Source organism: Nestor notabilis, unplaced genomic scaffold (assembly GCF_000696875.1).
Source record: "Nestor notabilis isolate BGI_N333 unplaced genomic scaffold, ASM69687v1 scaffold7344, whole genome shotgun sequence".
Taxonomy (NCBI): Eukaryota; Metazoa; Chordata; class Aves; order Psittaciformes; family Psittacidae; genus Nestor; species Nestor notabilis.
The window spans coordinates 1-17,482 of NW_009924217.1; the positions used below are offsets into that span (position 1 = coordinate 1).

The 17,482-nt window shown below is 37.5% G+C and overlaps 1 protein-coding gene across 1 annotated transcript in view; it reads left to right on the forward strand.

Annotated features, from left to right (window-relative positions):
- Positions 1-3,608: 3,608 nt before the first annotated feature.
- The window catches only part of VPS13A (vacuolar protein sorting 13 homolog A (S. cerevisiae)), a gene marked incomplete at its 5' end in the record, with an annotated part of 71,559 nt that continues 57,685 nt past the window's right edge, over positions 3,609-17,482 (forward strand). Inside the window, 7 exons of the mRNA XM_010012512.1 lie at positions 3,609-3,747; positions 8,593-8,677; positions 10,350-10,522; positions 12,157-12,313; positions 12,713-12,792; positions 13,368-13,427; positions 13,523-13,679. Coding sequence (XP_010010814.1) covers positions 3,609-3,747; positions 8,593-8,677; positions 10,350-10,522; positions 12,157-12,313; positions 12,713-12,792; positions 13,368-13,427; positions 13,523-13,679 — 851 coding nt within the window. The remainder of the gene's footprint in view (positions 3,748-8,592; positions 8,678-10,349; positions 10,523-12,156; positions 12,314-12,712; positions 12,793-13,367; positions 13,428-13,522; positions 13,680-17,482) is intronic.

A 17,482-nucleotide genomic window follows, 5' to 3' on the forward strand; every position in this document is an offset into this window, starting at 1 on the left:
CCAAGCTGCCGGCTGGGTTTGAACCACGACAATTTATTATAAAAGGATTTGCTTAGTCAGAGGGAAAAAAAGCCCTAAAAACAATGTACCTCGCTAGTGCTGTGTATTGTGAACAGAGATCAATGATTGCGTGGTGTAATGGTGCCATCTTCTGGAAAGCCGGGAGGCCAGATTCTGAATTTTGATGCTTGACTTTACAAAATATCTTACTCTCTACCTCCTTACTTTTTCTCTGTTTGGTGGTGAAAGTGAGAAAATAAAGGAAATACAACTTGTGGGAATCAGTCTTTTTATGTTAGAAAGTGCAGTTAGGGAAAATGAGATTTCTCTTCTATGGTTGTATAACAATGTCATTTTAATGTAAGTTTGTAATTGATATATCTCCAAGTTATGCTAGTATGACCTTGTCCTGGGTTCAGCTACAGCAGTCATTTTTTCTCCTTCTTAGTAGCTGGTGCAGTGCTGTGTTTTTGACTTTCAGTCTGGGAACAATGCTGATAACACCGATGTTTTTAGTTGTTGCTAAGTAATGTTTACTCTGACCAAGGACTTTCTCAGTCTCATGCTTTGCCAGAGAGGAGGGGAAGCCAGGAGGAAGCAGAGGCAGGACACCTGACCCAAACTGGCCAAAGGGGTATTCCATACCACAGCATGTCATGCCCAGTATAGAAACTGGGGGGAGTTACCCGGAAGGCCCAGATCGCTGCTCGGGTCGGGCTGGGTATCAGTCAGCGGGTGGTGAGCGGTTGTGTCCTCTCCCCTTGTTATTCTTCTTATCATCATTATTATTATTGGTAGCAGTAGTGGTTTGTATTATACCTTAGTTACTGGAGAGCTGTTATCTCAACTCGTGGGAGTTACATTCCTCCGATTCTCCTCCCCATCCCTCCGGGAGCGGGGGGAGGAAGGAAAAGGGGGGGGAGTGAGCAAGCGGCTGCGTGGTTCCAAGTTGCCGGCTGGGCTTAAACCATGACAGACCTGGATTAAGGAGTGTCTGCTCTTAATGAGAACACCTGTTGCAGTATTGTAGTACTACCTGTCTAACTATCTTGCTACCAGGTGTGTTTCTCCTTTTGGCAGTTTGTGTCTAGACTGATGCTGGAAAATTTTTCCCTGATGGATATTATTTCTGTATTGTGAATTCTCATACTTACTTGACAATGAATAGTTTCTGCCTGTGTCTAGAAATAGGCAATTTTTTCTTCCACTGAGATAGTAATATTTCTTGGGGATCAGCTGCTACTTCTTTCTGAGTGCCTGTACTGTCTAAAACCATTAGGAATGCCACAGACAGCAGTTTGGTACTAGGTAATCATATACCACAGTAAGTTACTAGTCATAACTAATACTTTAACCTGCACCAAGAGCAAGTAAGCATTTCAAATCTAACATGTTGCTACCATGACTGAACAACAGCTGAACTTGTTCATTTCGTACCTTGTTCAGTCTCCAAATGCTTCCAGGATGTATTGTTCAGATGGTATTATAGTACTCTACAGTTGCATACCAGTCTTGAAATGATACATACAGGAGCTTTTTACCTAATGGTGGAGATTTGACCTTTTCTGCATAATCTTTTCTTGTTTTTAATGGTCAGTTAATGTGTTTATATACAGATACTTAAATACAAATAATTTGGCTCTTATGATCTCTAGATGACATTTTATACAAATGTTAAAAATTACCGGATAGCTTTTGTGTCGGTAAAAATCTGTTAAACTGTAAATTTTAGTGGATATAGTTGGATAGGGCATTATGTATCAGTTACACATCTCTGAATGTATTTGTAGTTTACATGTAGCTATTCCTTAACATTTCGATTTTTACAAATACACATATATATAAAGTCAGCATTATATTTTTCCTGAGTTTTTTTCATTAATGGTTGGAACTGTGCCGTAGAACAGAATAGTTCTGTGGAGGAAGGTGAGTGGAAAGATGCTTATTCTACAACAAAAACTAGTACCAAAACTTCTTTGTTTAAAACAATGTCGTATATTTTAATTAATGAGTCCCTTAGTTTGGAGGGCATCTATTTTACTTGCAGTCATATAAAAAGCAGATAATTGGGTGTCTGTATTTTTTTGATTCTTTAATATTTGTACTTCCTTGTATGACCATTGAATCCAGTTGAATTCTTTGTGATTTCATTCTTAAAAAATAATAATGAACTTACCAGGACTTTGTACTGGCTTTGTTTAGGAAGGCACATTTCTGTGTTGCTGCCTTGAAGAGAATACTAATTCATGTAATTTTCATTTTTTGAAGACCACCATATTAATTGAAGCGAGGATTTCTAAGTGTCCTACATTACTGGAGCACTCAAGCAGTACATGGACAGGTCCTTTCTGACCCAGCAGCTGCACATCTACCCTGCCCCTCTGTCAAAATAAAAGAACAAACAAAAATGAAAGGACTAAATTTCTCTCTTACAGAACTGGAAGTAAGAGTAAAAGTCAAACCTAGTTGAGAATTGATTACTTTAGAATTTAAGGACGTGAAGGAATTAGCTGTAGAAAACAAGGTATTTACTGTTTAACAGGTACAACTTTGTGCTTGGCTTGCTCGGGTGTAAGGAGCTGTTTTTCCAGTTATCCTTGTATTCTCAAAGTTAGTTGAGGGTGATTGAAAATTTTGGAGGTTTTGTCCTTATATCTTCTCCATATATTTTATGTTCTTCAAAATATTGAGCTGTGAGTCAAGCATAGCAAAATTGGGAGGGAATAGTAGGTCCTGTTCCTTACACCTTCCATGTTAAGCATCTGCTGCTGCCTGCTGTTGGAGACAGTTGGCTTGTTGAATAGACCCCTTTAATCTGTTCCATCTAGATGTTGTAATAAAAGCATAATTGTGTTCTTGGTGACAGTTTTCTGCTTACTTCTGTTCTGCTCAATTCTATGAGAAAATGGGACTGGGATGGGTTTTAGGTCTTCAAAATTCAGCATCTAGGTTTGAAGTGATTTCATTTCTTTTTTCCAAAGCCTGTTCAGACAAGCCTAAAATATGTCTTACTGCTCTCAGTTTTAAAGACTGTTATTTTATTTTTTTAGGTCCTTTATTCTTATGACATTTATTCTTTTGATAAATATCTTGACTACTTCTAAGCTTAAATATACATAACTATATACATAACTAGGAAACATTTTCTATACTTCATTGAAGTTTTGGGTTGTAAACATTCTTATGCAAAGAAAGCCCACACCTTTTCTTCTGTAAAATACTGTGTAAAGGGTCACCTGTGTGATTTATTACAAGTAATTAAATATACAAACAAGAGTGAACGATTTCTGATTGTGAGGAAAATGCTTTATGTAGCCAAATCCGAAGTGGTTATTAGTATTATTTGCAGTCGTTATCTGCAAGGCATTGTATCAAAAGCTACCTGGTCTAGTGGAAGGTGTCTCTACTGTTGGTGTCTCCTCTGTGTGCAATAGAATTTACATATATATGTGTGTGTGTATATATATTACATATATGCTTATATTATACATCTATAATATATTAAAAAACACAAAATGGTTAGATGAATGATTTTCTGACCAGTAAGAAAATTGATGTGAAGTTTGAATGAAATAGTTTTAAGATAACTTTGATTGTTTACAAAACAGGTTCAAATTGTCTGGACAGCTGCCTTTACTCTCTATCCAAATATCAGACCAGAACCTGACACGCATCTTGGAGCTAATTGATAGTATTCCTAAGCCAGAAAGTGCTCCTGCTACCAGTATGCTTCCAAAAATAACTGAGGTAAGATTTTTTAAAAATACTTTAATAATAATTATCAGGAAGATACCTTCTTGCTATTAGCTGCTGTTGCAGTTTTGAAAGGAGCACCAGAAATTTGCGAACAAGCATTTCCTTAGTACTTTTTGAAAAAACTTAGGTAATTCTTCAAAGCTTAGAGATTTTGCTTGTTAGTTATCTCCAAATTTCTTTTACTCTCAGTATTACTTTGTAGCTCATATTGTTCTTGATTAACAAACATACTCACTTTTTTTAGACACATGTCAGGGTGCTGCAGAGCTTGCATTCAGCTATTTTGTTTAGCAAAGAAAAGTTTGAAACCTTGTAATTTTGAAAGTTGAAGTAGTACATGGATCATAGTCACCCTGGAGTTTAAGAAACCAGACAACCTAACTACAAAAAAAAAACCAACCCTACAAAATATCCCCAGTCTGTGATTATTGTTCGCTAAACAGTGCCTGGCTGGCAGAAATGGCAGCTTCATTTCAGCTGATTTCACTGCTCTTTCCAGCTTTTCCTTATTCGGTGATAACAACATACCTGAGTGGGCAGCAGTTCTTCTGCCTTGCATTTTTAAGGCTTAAGAGCATGGAGTGTGTTCTCTCCCTACTTCCCCATCCCCTTTCCTTAGTAAAAATGGTTTGAATCACTGTTCTATGCTTTTTTTGGAATAGAGGATTGGCACTTTCTTGTTTCTATTCCTGAAAAGTGTGTTTTACCTTGTGATATGAGCTGTTTTTAACAAAACCAAGAAATTAACTCAGAGTTGCTAATTTTTAACATTGCTCTAGTCTGTGTGATCTGGTTATGTTTTATATAGCTTTAAAGCAGTCTTCTTATTTGAACATACGTGAAATCTCAAGGTCAAAGATAAAATTTGCTATCCATTTTTCGTTCATTTGTAAATGCTTCTATTTATCTGCTGCTTAATCTTTTGTATACTTTATTCTAAAGCAACAATGGTCATCTTTCTTTTTAATTTATTTTTAAAGATTATGTAATTATTATCTTTCCATCTTTATACTAATTATTCTGTTGTGTCCCTGATGACTGTTGCTGCAGTTTTGGTGGTGTTTTCTGTGGGTTATGTTAGCATAATACTTGATAACTGTAAACGCACATGACTAGACATGCATACTTATTCAAAGTATATATAGACTGAAGATTGTTCCACTTCAATATGTAGTTCCTGCCATCTCTTTAGTGATCATGTTATGATCTGCTCTTTCGCTCATTGTGTACTAATAATAGTATCCCTAGCCAAAAGCTTCCCTAGTCTTTATTGTTTTGACAAATAACTATAGGCAAGCTTTCCTCGAGAATAAGTGGTGGGATTTTAGTTTTACATAAATAAAATGTGCATATGTAAGATAATTATCCTGTACTTTATAACATTACCTATACTCAAATTTAATTATAGTATTCAGCTAGTACAGTTAAAATAATTTGACTTTGTGCTTAATATTACCTGTACATTGCTTGGGATGTACAAGATGAGGTGAGGAAAGACTGTTGAGCCAATGTGAATGTATTTGAATGACATGCAGCATCCATATTAAAACCTGTGGTTAACCCTGTCTGCTCAAGCTTCTGTCTACTGCAGAGCTTTACAGACACCAATTGCTGGTGTTAACTTCAATTAACTTGAGAGGATTTGCTGCTTTGGTGGTTGCAGATGCACTCCCATGCTTTCATCCTTGTAGCTGAAATTCTTTTGAGCTTTGCTGCCGTCACATCACTTCTGAACCAAAACGGATGTGAAATCCTTTTTCAGAGCTCTGCATGTGAACTTTATGCTTTACATTTTGAGTTAGTGGAGGAATTCTTCTTGGGCTGTGAAAACAGAAGACCCTTCAGAACAGATAACCTCTAGTTTTTTGCACTCTGCAGTTTCTTATACTTTAGTACGAGAAGGTTCTTCAGTGTGGAAGGCTTTATTTCTCATGATTTAATACTGTAAAATCAAGTCTCACAGTTTCTTCTCCTTGCCTTCTTAGAATGGGAAAGTGTTACAGATGAGACTCTTTCACAGTTACAAGACTCTTAGAGATTTGGCGTAACTATTACTCATAGACACAGATATATTCGGTAAGGTCAAATTATGTAGGCTGGAGACTGAGAAGGGAGAGTGCTGAAATGTGATGACTGAGATGAAAGTGGATCATTGGGAATAATGTACAAATATGAATGTTTTTTTGTTGCCATAATACTTAGGTTTCTGTAAGATACTATGAATTACTGAATAATTGTCTCCAACTGGGCTTTGAAAGTAGCATTAAGGGGTTGGCTGGAGGGGAAAGAACCACTGTTGTTTGGGCAGTCCAAAGCCAAAGCCGCTTGAGAAGAACAGGGGCACACAGACAATGTACATGTCTCTCCTTGCTTTAGAACTCTGTGCAAGGCACACACATTCTATATGCATGTGAGAACACAGGTGAGAATTGTTTACAAAATCAAACCACCAAGACTACTTTTTGAGGCTTGATGAGAAATCTGGCTTTGGTTACCTTCACTAAGACAGTTTAATTATGTTATATATGCCATCATGTGGAGTGAGGATTCTTGTCCTTTTCTCCACTCCAGTGGCAAAACAGTGACATTTCATACATTCCAGTTACTTCTCTGTGTTATGCATAACTGCATATCACAGTTAAAGACTCCACTAGCATCTGTTTTTCCAGATACGTGAAGAAATGAGATTCAACAAGGGTCAGTGCCAGGTCCTGCACTTGGGCCACAACAACCCCTTGCAATGCTACAGACTTGGGGAAGAAGGGCTGGAAAGATTCTCAGTGGAAAAGGACCTGGGGCTGTTGGTTGACAGCCAGCTGAACATGAGTCAGCTTGTGCCCAAGAAGGCCAGCAGCATCCTGGCTTGTATCAGAAATAGTGTGGCCAACAGTACTAGGAAATTGATTGTCCCCCTGTGCTCAGCACTGGTGAAGCTGCATCTCAAATACTGTGTTCAGTTTTTGGCCCCTCACTACAAGAAAGACGCTGAGGTGCTGGAGCATGTCCGAAGAAGGGCTGGTGAAGGGTCTAGAGCACAAGTCTTATGAGGAACAGCTGAGGGAACCGGGGTTGTTTCGTCCAGGGAAAAGGAGGCTCAGAGGAGACCTTACCACTCTGTACAATTACCTGAAAGGAGGTTGTAGTGAGGTGGGGGTCAGTCTCGTTTCCCAAATAACAAATGACGAAGTAGCCTCAAGTTGTGGTAGTGGAGATTTAGATTGGACTGATTCTGTTCAACATGTCTGTTGGTGATATGGACAGTGGGATCAAATGCTGATGTTGCCAAGCTGTGTGGTGTGGTTGACATGCTGAAGGGAAGGGTTGCCATCCAGAAGGACCTTGCCACGCTTGATGCATGAGAGGTAGGCCAGTGCCAATCTCATGAAGTTCAACAATGCGAAGTGCAAGGTCCTACTAGTGGGTCGGGGCAATCCCAGGCACAGCTACAGGTTGAGTAAAGTGATTCAGAGCAGCCCTGAGATGAAGGACTTTGGGGTGTTGGTTAATTAGAAACTGATCGTGAGCCGGCAGTGTGCACTTGCGGCCCAGAAAACCAACCGTATCCTGGGCTGCATCAAAAGAAACGTGAGCAGCAGGTCAAAGAGGTGATTCTGCCCCTCTGCTCCGCTCTTGTGAGGCTCCACTTGGAGTACTGTGTGCATTCCATGTCCTTCTAACATAAGGACGTGGAATTGTTGGAACAAGTCCAGAGGAAGTCCACAAGCATGATAAGGGGGCTGGAACACATCTCCTGCGAAGACAGGCTGAGAAAGTTGGGGCTGTTCCGCCTGGAGAAGAGAAGACTGCGTGGAGACCTCATAGCAGCTTTCCAGTGTCTGAAGGGGGCCTACAAGGATGCTGGGGAGGGACTCTTCATCAAGGACTGTAGTGATAGGACAAGGGGTAATGGGTTTAAACTTAAACAGGGGAAATTCAGGTGAGGTATAAGGAAGAAGTTCTTCACGGCGAGGTACTGGAACAAGCTGCTCAAGGAAGTTGTGAATGCTCCATCCCTGGCAGTGTTCAAAGCCAAGTTTGACAGAGCCTTGGGCGACATGGTCTAGTGCAAGGTGTCCCTGCCCATGGCAGGGGGGTTGGAACTAGATCATTTTAAGATCCTTTCCAACCTAAGTCATTTTATGATTCTATTAGGGAAAATTACTGCACCAAAAGGGTTGTCAATTATTGGAATGGGCTGCCCAGGAAAGTAGTTGAGTCCCCATTTCTGGAGGTACTTGCAAAATGTGTAGATATGGTGCTTAGAGACATGATTTAGTGGTGGACTTGTCAGTGTTAGGTTAATGGTTGGACTCGATGGTCTTCAAGGTCTTTTCAACCTAAGTGGTTCAATGATTCTGTGAAATACAGATACATCTGTTTGCTCTAATGTTATCTCTAGCTCTATTTTTTCTTTTTTTTTTTCCCCACCTGTCACCAGTGTCATGTGGTTTTTATAAAGAACACTCGATCTTTTCTTTTACTATGTTCTCTGCTGTGGCCATGCTGTAGTCCCATGAGGGACTAGGTTTTGTCTTTCCAGAGTTTTCATATGATGTGCTGTTTCTGTCCATCTTTCTGTCTGTGATGTTCGATGTTTGAACCTGTTCGCAATGTTCCATGGTGTATTCTCTCTGTAGTGAGATGAATATGCAGTATCTGATTTAGGGCTCATTTCTCCCTGTGTTTTTAATTCTAGTAACGTAATTGTTTAACAATAGTGATTTGTGCTTAAAATAAGTCCAATTTCCTAACGTTGTAAGTCTTCTATGCAGCGTATGTATATGCAATAGCACATATTTAAGCAAAAAATAAAAATAATGGTATCTTCTGTTTCAGTCTATGGTATCGCCTGTGCTTTCAGCAACACATTTATCGCAAAGTGTGTTTCCTGGTTTGGATCTTCATTCTTTTACTGAGTCAGGTAATACTATCTATTTTGAAGTCTGATATAATAAACAGGTCAAGTTTTTGAGTTCATTGAATTAATTTGTTTCTCTTGGAGTAACTGACTGTTTGTGGCTTTGTTTTAAGTTCTGGAGGTTTAGTAGTGTTGCTGTTGCTGCAGCTTATTATAATTTTCTCTATACAAAATACTTGTGTATTTTCTTATAGCAGTAAAATTCTGTATGTTTGTTTTTCTTGTTCCCTTTCTGAAGGCAAAGCAGTAAATTGTTTGGTAGGATAGGTTTGTTTATTTCTGTCTTTGCGTATGTTCCTACAAATCTCTATTCAGAACATCTGTATGTATGCCACTTTTTGCTTCACTATGTGCTTAGTCATCTGACAGTGGTTTAAGTGATTTTCTTCTGGTGAAGGATTTCTCTCTGACTTAGCTGGATTTATTTAAGTTACAAAATACTGAAATGATGACAGTTGGAAATTACTGTGTTACTATAAAAACCCATCATTTCAACCTCTACAGGATCAAACAGAAGATTGGCCATGGAGAAATTGGTCATGTTTAAGAATGCCTTGCTATTCAAACAGTTTAGATTGTAACATTTCATCTAGTAATTGTATATTTGTGTATTTTTCATATGTGAGTGTTATTTCAGTGTCAGTCACCTTTTTTCAGGCCAAAATAGTCAGCTGGAGAAATAGAGAATGATACTGCTTCTCCTCTCATGTTAATAATATATGTGGTTTGCAAACACTAGCAAAGTTAACTTTTACATCTACTTCACTTTAAATTAAGTGTGTGTGTACAGTATTGACAGAAATATCTATGTTCATATTCCTTTAAGTGTCCAAAGGAAGAGAGAAAGTGTCTTTCAATTCTTAAATACTGGGGTGAGATGATGGCAACAGTGGCTAAAACTGATTTGAGAAAGTAATAACTAGGTTTAGATTGAATCAAGTCTCGTTTTAAATTTCTACTATGCATACAACTGTGCAGTAATTTTAAGTGAGTCATGTTATTTCTGTGTCTTCACACCCCCGGACGGAAAGGTGCTTTTAAGTCATAGAAAATACTTCTGTCATTTATTCAGTTTTGTCAGAAGAAGGATACTTCTTCCACAGTTACCTTTAATTTAACTGCTTATGGTTTTAGTTGAAGGAGAAGAGCCTTATAGGATGGTGCCATCTATTTGTCTTGGTTATAATTCTGTAATTGGTGTATTAAAACCTTGATAGTACTTAGGAGTCTCCCCTGAAATGGGAGAACCTTAGCAGGGAGAGATCCCAAGTAGTGCCACTAATAGTGATGCAGAGGCTTCTGCATGGTCAGCAGCAGTCAGACCATCATAAGAGTTATTAAGCTGTTAGTACAAATTGAAGGCAAGATGAGCCACAGTTTGTGCACTCTGTTGCATAGACAATAGTGAGAGACTGTTGGAAGGAATTAGTTGATAAGAACTAATTTATGATGATGTGTTAGAGGGAGGTGTAGGTGTGGTGAAAAGCTGTGGAGCCAGGAGCAGAGATAATGATAGAAGCAGACTTTACTGTTTGCTAATTGTCAGCTAGGTAATTTTCCCATACTTGTACATTTAAGTTTTTATAGATGTAGTCATGAAAATTCTAGGCCAGAGTATTGCAGAATACTGGCTGTCTGAAATCTGTATGTAATGTTGTTGTGAATTAATCCTTAGAATCAGAAGAAGAATTTTATGATGCTCTGAGCAGTCCTGTGGATGACATGCCATTTTTTGAAACTCCGTCTGGTTCCCTCAAGCAAACTAGCAGTACAAGGCAAAAAATCCTATGTAAACAGGAATCTTTGAAAGCTATGACAAAATTCCAGCTGAGGTTTGAAGTAGCTGAGGTAAAGTGATATTTTAAAATTTCTCTGAATCACATCTGAATGGTATTTTTTCCCTGTTTCTTGTGTGATGAATCCATGTCTATAGAAGTATTGATTCCCCAGTTCTTGTTGAAACTACTCTGTAGGTTTTTTTCCAAGTCAGTTTTGCTTCTCAATCCTTGCCACTGAAATACTTCTGTTTATTTCCTTTGATTTGTCCCACCTAATTTTATTGCTAAATTTCCTTTACCTAACTATCACTCAAAAGTTATGTTACATGTTTTTGGAATAAGATGTAGCTTTTGACATTTTTTTCAGGATACTAATGTGGTCACTAGGAAAACTTCATGCATGTTTCATCTTGTAACAGGCATTGTATTTTTCAGCTCCAGTTTTTCCCAGACTTCGTTGACTTCACACTTAAATCATGTTCACTATGAAATAGTTTATATGTTATTCTTGCTGTTCCAGACTTGTGGGAAGGGTGAAGGGAGGGTATTCTACCCAAATGTAAGATCCTAACTCCATCAGGTAGCCTAGTAAAAGAGATGGCCTTTTACCACTATCATTACCTTTATCATTAGGCTGTCACATCTGTGACATTGTTAGTGCTACTGCTCACCTTTTAGCTTTACCATTAAACCATAAAAATCCAGTTAACTTTAAAAACTCTCTTCTAGGGTAGGGCTTGCAAAATGGCTTCAACACATCGTAACTAGCTTGTAACATACTATATACTATACCATATAGAAAATACATAAATAAAATTGAAATTTTCTGGGTTTTGAGTGATGATGAAGCCTTGTTTAAGAATCATAGAATGGTTTGGGTTGGAAAGGACCTTAAGATCATCTAGTTGCAACCCCCCTGCTACGGTCAGGGACACCTGCCACTAGTGTGGGACAAGGTTGCTCAAGGCCCTGTCCAGCCTGGGCTTGAACAACTACTAGTCTAAAGATAAATGCTCTGGTTTACATTATTTACTAATGGAAATGATCTTAAAATATGTAAGAAAAAAAATCAATTGAGACTCTATGAAGAGTCACCTTTCTGTTGGCTTTGTAATTTAAAATTACTTACTGGGTTTGGTTTTGATTTTCTGTCTTTGTGGAGAGCATTATGTGGAAAAGTACGTATGTATGTGTTTTGCTATGTTTGAGAGACTGATAAAAACAGCTCAGATAGGAATTTATTTAACAAGATCTTTGTCATTCATGGGTGAAAAAACAGGAAATCCTTTGGGCTGATACTCAGCTTGGGAATCTAATTCTTACTAGGAGAGTTCAAAGAAATTCCAGTGAGAGCAGTAAATTCTTTATTCTGACCGAAAACCCCATTTTGACTGGGTTGAACGTTACTAAATGCTTTACAGAGATTTTAAAAAATCAATTAGTTCATGTAAGTGAGCTTTGATATTGCATGTATGTGTATTTGAAGTTTTTGTTAAAATAGCAGCAAACAGTATTCCAGCAGTTTGTCGAACTGTTTATTTTTTTCAGGGCATGTGCTCTGTAAAGTCCCATGATCAGTAGATGTTAACTAGTAAAATATGCATAGATATATAATACTATATAAAAACTAAGAGGATAATCCAGTACCTTTTTTTTTAATTAATTTATTTATTTTTTAAAATTTTTCTGTTTGGGGTTTTTTAGGTCTTAATTAAACTATGCCGTCTTACTGATAATGCTGAGACACCTGTGCTGGAGCTTTGTATTGTTAAATTAGGCACTGAACTTAAATTAAGAAGATTTGATGTGACGGCAAATGCTTTCCTTCGTGAAGTTTCTCTGCTGTGCCCAGAGTACATGGGTAAGTATGTATAGTCTGATAAAAAATAATTCAGAAATAACACTGTGAATTTGTCTTTAAAAAGCCTGTGGGGCTTTCTTTTGTCAACTGAGGAAGATTTGTTCCGTAAATTAAATGGAGGGGGTGGATGGGGAAGGCAAAAGTAATTAGGGAATTCATTGTCTTAGTAAGGCTTTGGTAAACGTGTTTTAGTGCTGATGATTTTAGTAGACATCTAACTATTTTAGTTCTACAAAAGAGGTTTTGTAATTAAATAGTAATGATAGCTAGTAGTCTAGTTTGTAGTCTATAGATGATTAAAAGAATTGTAGAAAACTGTCTTTTTTTTCTTTTTTTTTTTTTTTTTTTTTTTCCCCTTAAGAAAAGTAATCTTTTTTTTCCTTCTGGGTTTTTTTTAAGATGATAATGACAAGCCAGTTTACATAGTTACTACCTTGGATAATGTAGATGATGATCTTCTTACTCTGGAGTACATAAAGGTGAGAAAAGAGCAGACTTAGTTTTTCAACTGTAAGCCAATCACAGACAGTACAATCTTGCTGAGCAGTTGTTGAAGGTTTTTTCCTACTTACTCATTTCTTAATATGCTGAGTGTCATGTGCAACGTGTGTCAGCTTCCTAAACAGATTAACTTGTACATCGTAAGTTGTAGTGTTTTTTAAAATAAATTCTCTCTAATCAAGTACCTCAAAAGTGGATGCTAGGAGGATGGTGCCAGACTCTTTTCAGTTGTGCTCAGCAACAGAATGAGGAGCAATGGCCATAAACTAAAACATAAGAAGTTTCACCTCAATATGAGCAATAACTTCTTTACATTGGGGCTGGCAGACCACTGGAATGGGCTGCCAGAGGGGTTGTGGAGTCTCCTTTTCTGGAAACATTCAAAACCCACCTGCACACTTTCCTGTATAACCTGCATTAGGTGGCCCTGACTTGACAGGGGGGTTGGACTAGATGATCTCCAGAGGTCCCTTCCAACCCTAATGGTTCTGTGATCCTGTGAAATTAGTAACCTCCTGATTTGTTTGTTTTACATGTGCTTTTGGTGGAATAGGCTGATATTAATGGACCAGAACTGAAAACTATTTATCAGAATGTTCTACAGAAAATAAAGGTATGATTTTTTTTATTTTTTTTTCCTTCCATAACATATAAATGTCTCATTGTGGGGAAATAGGCATATTGGATAAATATAATTTGTTCTTTTAGGTGAAGTTTTCATCTCTAGATGTTCAACTGCATTCTCAAGCTCTGCTGAATGCTATGAACTATCTGAATAATATTCTACCCAAACAAGAAACTAAAGTTGCAGAAGAACCAGTCTATGAAAAAATAGAGGAGAAGAAGGATGTTCTTAAGAAATTAAGTAAGTTTCTTTTTTTTATGCGCTCCCTCTTTTCATTCCTCTCTCCTCACTTATTTAAGCAAGGGAGAAAACAAGTATTTTTTGGTTTAGTGAGCCTGTCAGTGACTTTTGAAATGAGAAATTTTCTTCAGGTTATATTTACTTCTCCACTTCACAGCTTTTTTTCTAATTTCAGTGGTAATAAGAATGTTAGCCATCAGAGTAGTATGGAGTAGCAAAGGTATACTCTTATGCCTTGGCTGGGAGTGTGTAAATGAGAAATAACTGTATAATGAATGAGGCAAGGTAGATGCTACAGCTGTTGATATTTCCTGAGTTAGAAATACTGAGCATGTTCTTTGAAGATATGTGTTCAAATTAATGTAATTTTCTTAATCTGCATTAGATAGTAGCTTACTGTCACTGATTATGTTCCTAATGGTGTTCTCACATATAATGAGAGAAGTATTTTTGCATTACAGCACTTAGGCAGAAAAGGAAATAGAAAAAAACCTACAAGTGTGAAACTTTAGCACTAAGGTGAAAACTTGCAGTGTTAAATGTATTAAAAACATTCTAGGCACTTTGTTCTTTCCCAATAATAGCGTAATTACAATTTTTCTCTAATTCCTCAGTGAAAGGACTTTGTACGCTATCCTCTCATTGACATAATATTTTTGTTGGTTTAGTTTTGCAACCTACAGGTAGTTACTCATTTAGAAATTTATCCATGTGTAGATATTGGCTGTAGATATCAGTACAAAATGTATAGTGCTGCTTTTCATAAGCTTGAGGACAGTTTTGGTTGCTAGTGACCTACTGGTTGCTGAACAGCTAAGTTCTGTTTGGCACCAATTTTGTAGGAATAATTTGTTGGAATTACTGCTTTGGGTTTATTAACAGGCACATGAATTGGATTTACCTTGAAGTGTAATAAACAGAAAGAAGTTGGCTTAAGCATTTTCAATCTTTTGTTGTAAGAAGCTGGTAATAGCATTCATTAATATCAATTACTGTGTTTTTAGGGACACATAAGTAGAATATGAATTCCTGAAAATTGAGAGAAAGCTGGTGAGCTTCCTCATGTTTATCAGATGTAGCTGTTACTCTGTAGGTATCTGGTTTCTATGTATAAATACAGGGTTCCTATCTCTCCTTGGCCTGCAAAAGCATTAGTACTGTTGCAACCTGGAAGAGGAGCAGGCCAGTCAGGTATCCAGCAATACTGGTCTAAAGGAATTGTTCTGTTCTAATGAGGTTGATCTCATCTATTTCCATGCACAGTTTTCTGACATACTGGTCAAGACATTACTTTGCTGCCTTTGCTATGTATTCAAGACACTGAGTACCTGGGGGAAAAAAAACCCAAAACCCTCATAAGCTGTCTTTTTTCTTTCCATTTTTTTTTTTTTTTTTTTTAATTCCCTGGGATAAGTTGAGACACTTGATTGCCTTGCAGTTACTTTATTACCTTGTATTAGAGGAACATCAGTCTCTTGTGAATAACTTGCTTGCTATGCAGTTTTATCATTATCCGACCAAGAATTTGGCAAGTCTGATTTGTTGATAATGTTGTGCAAGCGCAAATAAACAGATCACCTCCATTTATTAATCTTGTGTCTGCTTCTGTTGACTGTTAAATGGTCAACATTATGCCAATGACATTCATTTCTGCTCTGAGAAGAACTTCCTTGAGATCTTTGTAATCACTGATTGCTGTTAATAGTAAAACACTGAGGGTCCAGCTAGTTATTAAAGCAAAAAAGAAAAACACACACAAAAACTACAGTAAAGAATAGTTCTGAAGATGGTTCTAGTTGAAGTATGGTAATAGTTGCTCTATGTTACTGATTTCAGTAGTTTCCTTGAATGACTGACTTAGCCAACCCACGGGTATGTTGATGAGATCTTTCTGAGACTGCCTGCATGCACTGATGTTGGTTCTTACAAGCAGTTCCATTGAACTACAGTAGTAATTTGGTATCTTTACACTCCAAGATCTGAGAATGTTAATTTGTGCTGCCTTCTCAAACATTTCTATTTTGCTAAACAAATATGTTTGTAAGTCTGATGTATACTCATACTTGGTGATAAATTCACAGCCTTGCTCAGAGTCAATGATTTTATTGTGGGAGGTTGGTGAACTACCAGTCTCATAATGTTTTTGAAGAAGAACTTCAGACAGATACAGTACCTGCAATAAGAAAAAACAAAAAATCAAGCTTTTGGGAGCACAGCTCTTCTTGGATTTGGGTATTCGTTTCCCATATGTACTTAAAAGAAATCGGTTATGTTAATTTTTTAAGCATTGTGAAAGGAAAGGTAATTGCCCTGTCTGGAGCCAAACAGGTTGTTAACAAAATGAGAGGAAAAAAAGGTTTGTAGCCTTTGGGGGTTTTTGCAGGGGAAGATAGAGGAACATGAAGGAGAATATTTGCCTTGGAAATAGTGAGAAATCAGGTGGGATGAGATTCTAGAAGAGTATAAATATGTCACCCAGCCGTGGTCTTTCAGCTGATGACTTTTCCTTTCCTCCCGCCCGCCCCCCCCGCCGCCCCCCCCCCCTCTTTTTTTTTTTTTTTTTGTCAAATTTGTTAGGAAGTTTAGTTCCTCAGTTCATTCTTTCATGGTGTTTTGTAGGTTTCCATTGCATATTAGAACAGGCACATGCTTGGAGTCTAGCTGAAATATCATTTGTGTATCTCTCTGGACTTAACCGTAAGTCCAAAACATAAAGGCTTCTGTTCTGTGGCTTACCTGGGGCTGTGAACAGAAGATTCAGCACTTCTCCAGCTTTGAACCATTTTGCTATGCAGGCAAACACTGAAGTGCTTGGTATCTTACAAAATTCTTGGAGGCACAGGTTGAAATTAGTTTCTGATGTATTAATGTGTGACAGTTCATAGTATCATAGAATGGTTTGGGTTCAAAATGACCTAAAAGATCATTTCCTTCAAATCCCTCTGCCTCAGGCAGAGACATCTTCCCCAAGACCAGGTTTAAGGCTCAACCTGACCTTGAACACTTCCAGGGATGAGGCATCCACAACTTCTTGGGGCAACCTTTTCCAGTGCCTCACCACCCTCATGGTGAAGAATTTCTTCCAAATCTCTAATCTAAATGTACCCTCTTTCATCTTAAAGCCATTCCTCATTGTCCTATCACTAGGTGATTCTCCTCCCTCCTTCTCCCCACTTCTGTCCAACTGTGCAAACTAAACTTTAATTGAGGGTAGTTATTGGTTAATTTACTGTGGGTTGTCTTCTGTTAGCAATATACAATAAAATCATGTAACTGAAGCTTGTTTATTTATGGAACAATACCTTGATTGTGAGGGTCGAGAAAGCCTTAACATGCTCACATAGAATCTTTAACGATCATATCTCATCTGAAAAGGTAGGCTGTGAAAAAAATGGGTTGAATGTTTATTACTTTTAATTTTACTTTGTATTTTACCTTTGTATATTTGTATATGTAATCCAGCTTTGCGTATAGATTACCTTTATGATTTTGTCACTTAGGACTCAAAGTCCCTGAATACAAGATATGATACTTCCCATTGTCGTTTGAAGTAGCATATAATACTATTTCCGATTTGACTTTAAGAAAAAAATGGACTAAGTTATTGGTTGAGTCCCTTATCTGTTGATTTCTGTATTTAGCATTGTACCTGCAGGTAGTGTTGTGGTATCTCAAATGGATATATGGACATTATTTCTGTTAACATGAAATAGCGTATTTTTACTCGTACTCAGTTTTGGAAAAAAACAAAAAGGGACTAAGTATTTGGACACCTGTGTTCTGAAAGGCACTATATTTGTGTT